Source organism: Eurypyga helias, unplaced genomic scaffold (genome assembly GCF_000690775.1).
Source record: "Eurypyga helias isolate BGI_N326 unplaced genomic scaffold, ASM69077v1 scaffold10392, whole genome shotgun sequence".
NCBI lineage: Eukaryota > Metazoa > Chordata > Aves > Eurypygiformes > Eurypygidae > Eurypyga > Eurypyga helias.
The window spans coordinates 31,081-34,520 of NW_010237824.1; the positions used below are offsets into that span (position 1 = coordinate 31,081).

The window sequence follows — 3,440 nt, forward strand, 5'->3', positions numbered from 1 at the left end:
GGGGGGGCGGGGGCAGCGGTGGAAAATATCAGTACAAGTCCTTTGCAATGCATTACCTAGGGCAAAATGTTATTCAGTTTTTCTTTGTTACTGAGGCAAAAGCGTTGTAATGCTAGGTAGTTTAAGAAGGAATACCTATTGATCAAATGGAATAAAATTCACCTCTTTTTCATTCCAAATGATGGCAATAGAGGCTTTTACAAAAGAGAAAAAAAAAGGCCAGACCAAATATGGACTTGCTTTGTTCTTGGTGGTAATCTTAATAGTGATATTTATCAATTTAGAAATGCATTATGGTGATGTAAAATTAGCATCTAAATTACCCTAATATTATCCAGTTTATTTATGTAAAAAGCTGCATTTGTAGTATATAATGTCATCTTTTGAAATGAAACGTTATGATTTTTTTTCCCCGATAGAATCTTCACAGTCCCTTTGCTAAGTTTCAAATGTACCTTAAAAATTCATTAGGTTTCTAAGCTGCGTTATTGTATGCATTTAGAGAGTGCTAGAGCAAGGCATAAGCTACTATTCTGCACAGAATGTCTTCCCTGTTCCATAATATTCAAAGAAAATGTGCTTCTCTACAGCTACCTTGATGATACATAAACCCAAGACAGCCTACACATCAATGATCAGTTTCATTAAAATTCTGTAGCTTCCTTTTTAATTCTGGCATCTGGGTCTCTGGAAGTTCAACAAGAAAAAGTGCTTATGGTAGGAATCAACAAAAAGACCTCTTTCGTAATTTTCCCTATGCTTGATGTCATATGAGTTGCACCCTGGCCTTTTAGGTTGGACAGAGATATAATACCATACGAGGGATCCCAGTGGAAGACAGTGTTTTAAATATACTTTCTGATTTTTAGGAATAACAGAGGAAGAACGGCAGTTTTTGGCTCCTCCTATGCTGAAGTTCACCAGAAGTCTTTCAATGCCTGACACCTCTGAAGATATACCACCACCACCACAGTCCTTACCTCCTTCGCCACCACCACCTTCTCCCTCCCTGTACAACTCTCCCAAATCCCCGACGTCAAGGAGCTATGGAACTATTAAACCTCCATTTAATCAGAATTCAGGTTCAAAAATTTCTTTGATTAGGCCTGAGAATGTGGGAACCATGATAAGGGACAAAGGGATTTATTACAGACGAGAACTGGACCGATACTCTCTGGACTCTGAAGACCTGTACAGTCGGAGCGCCGCGTCTCAGGCAAATTTCAGGAATAAGAGGGGACAGATGCCAGAAAACCCATATTCTGAGGTTGGGAAGATAGCAAGCAAAGCAGTTTATGTGCCAGCCAAACCAGCAAGGCGGAAGGGGATGCTCGTGAAACAATCCAACGTTGAAGATAGTCCAGAAAAGACCTGCTCTATTCCAATCCCAACAATTATTGTGAAAGAGCCGTCCACCAGCAGCAGTGGGAAAAGCAGCCAAGGGAGCAGCATGGAAATTGATCCTCAGTCTTCAGAGCAACCTGGGCAACTCCGCCCCGATGATAGCTTAGGTGTCAGCAGTCCCTTCGCAGCAGCCATTGCTGGAGCGGTGAGGGACAGGGAAAAGAGGCTGGAAGCCAGACGTAATTCTCCAGCCTTCCTTTCCACAGACCTAGGAGATGAGGATGTTGGACTAACACCACCAACACCCCGCATGAGGCAATCTAAATTTACCGATGAAGCAATGTTCAGTAGTGAAGATGATTTTAGACAGCTTATGTCACCATCTCCGATTCCCGCACCTGGAGAGCCTGAAAGTCTTTTTAATAGCAGTGAACCCAGCAATCAAAGTGATTCAAGGACATTAAATGCTTCGTCCAAAACAAAAGGTACTGAAAACAGTACAGTGGCAGCTAAGTCCACAAACGCCTCCAGCTCAGATAATTACGTTCACCCGGTCACAGGAAAGCTATTAGATCCAAACTCACCGCTGGCCCTCGCGCTCTCTGCCAGGGACAGAGCCATGAAAGAACAAACACAGCAGATTCCAGGCAAAGGAGACGCTGTTAAAGCCGACCTTAATAAACCACTCTACATCGATACAAAGCTGAGACCCAATATTGAAACGACTTTTCCTGTTACTGCTACTGTCACTAGGCAAAATACTCGTGGCCCATTGAGACGGCAGGAGACGGAGAACAAGTATGAAACAGATGGAGGGAAAGAAAAGAAAGCTGAGGAGAAGAAAAACATGTTGATAAACATCGTGGATACTTCGCAGCAGAAGTCAGCTGGCTTGTTAATGGTTCATACCGTTGACACAGCCAAGTCAGATGATACGCCCGAAGATGAAGAGGAAAAGAGAGCTGAAATAGAACCAAACCCCGAAAACTCCCCACCAGAGAGGCCAGAGGAGAGCGAGGAAGTGGAAAGTGAGCTGAACGCGCCTGCTGCGTCTGAGCCACCGGCATCTCCCTGCAAAACCATCGTAGCAGCAAGCTCTGTTGATGACCCTGTCATCTTGCCGTTCCGCATCCCTCCACCACCATTGGCATCGGTTGATATCGACGAAGAGTTTATTTTTACTGAGCCACTTCCACCCCCCTTAGAGTTCGCTAACAGCTTTGATATCCCCGATGACCGTGCAGCTCCCAGTTCGGCTCTAACAGACTTGATTAAGCAACGGAAAAATGGCACACCTTCACCCGCACCATTTGCCCCCAGCCAGTCAACAAATTCCTTAGACAGTAAAAAGCAAGTAGGTCTTTCAAACTGTTTGCCTGCCTCCTTTCTGCCACCCCCTGACAGCTTTGATAACGTCACTGACTCTGGGATTGAGGAGGTAGACAGTCGAAGTAGTAGTGACCACCACTTAGAGACAACCAGCACTATCTCAACGGTGTCCAGCATCTCTACCTTATCCTCCGAAGGGGGTGAGAACGTGGATACTTGTACAGTCTATGCAGATGGGCAAACATTTCTGGTGGACAAACCCCCAGTACCTCCTAAGCCAAAAATGAAGCCCATAATTAACAAAAGCAATGCACTTTACAAGGACGCACTAATTGAAGAAACTGTAGACAGCTTTGTTATTCCTCCTCCCGCTCCACCCCCACCTCCCATCAGTGCACAGCCCAGTATGGCTAAAGTTGTTCCCCAAAGGACATCTAAGCTATGGGGTGACATGACAGAGGTGAAAAGCCCAATTCTCTCAGGCCCAAAGGCTAATGTTATTAGTGAGTTGAACTCAATACTCCAGCAAATGAACAGAGAGAAATCCTCAAAGCCAGGGGAAGGATTGGAGTCACCTACTGGAACAAAAACTGCAAGTCTCAGTACAAGGTAAATGTAATTAACCAAATAATTTTCCAATAAAGGCTTGCTTTTTTCTCACCCCTTCACTAACTTCCCCTGCAAATCACATAGCTTAAAGAAGAATGTACTCTTTGTTGTACATTTGCTTAATGGGTAATCTGTGACGAACAATTTTACAGAGGGAA

The 3,440-nt window shown here is 44.3% G+C and overlaps 1 protein-coding gene across 1 annotated transcript in view; it reads left to right on the forward strand.

Annotated features, from left to right (window-relative positions):
* Positions 1 to 3,440, forward strand: part of SHANK2 (SH3 and multiple ankyrin repeat domains 2) — a gene marked incomplete at its 5' end in the record, with an annotated part of 40,646 nt that overhangs the window by 25,560 nt on the left and 11,646 nt on the right. The window contains one exon of the mRNA XM_010147605.1: positions 870 to 3,282. Within this exon, the coding sequence (XP_010145907.1) occupies positions 870 to 3,282 (2,413 nt within the window). The remainder of the gene's footprint in view (positions 1 to 869; positions 3,283 to 3,440) is intronic.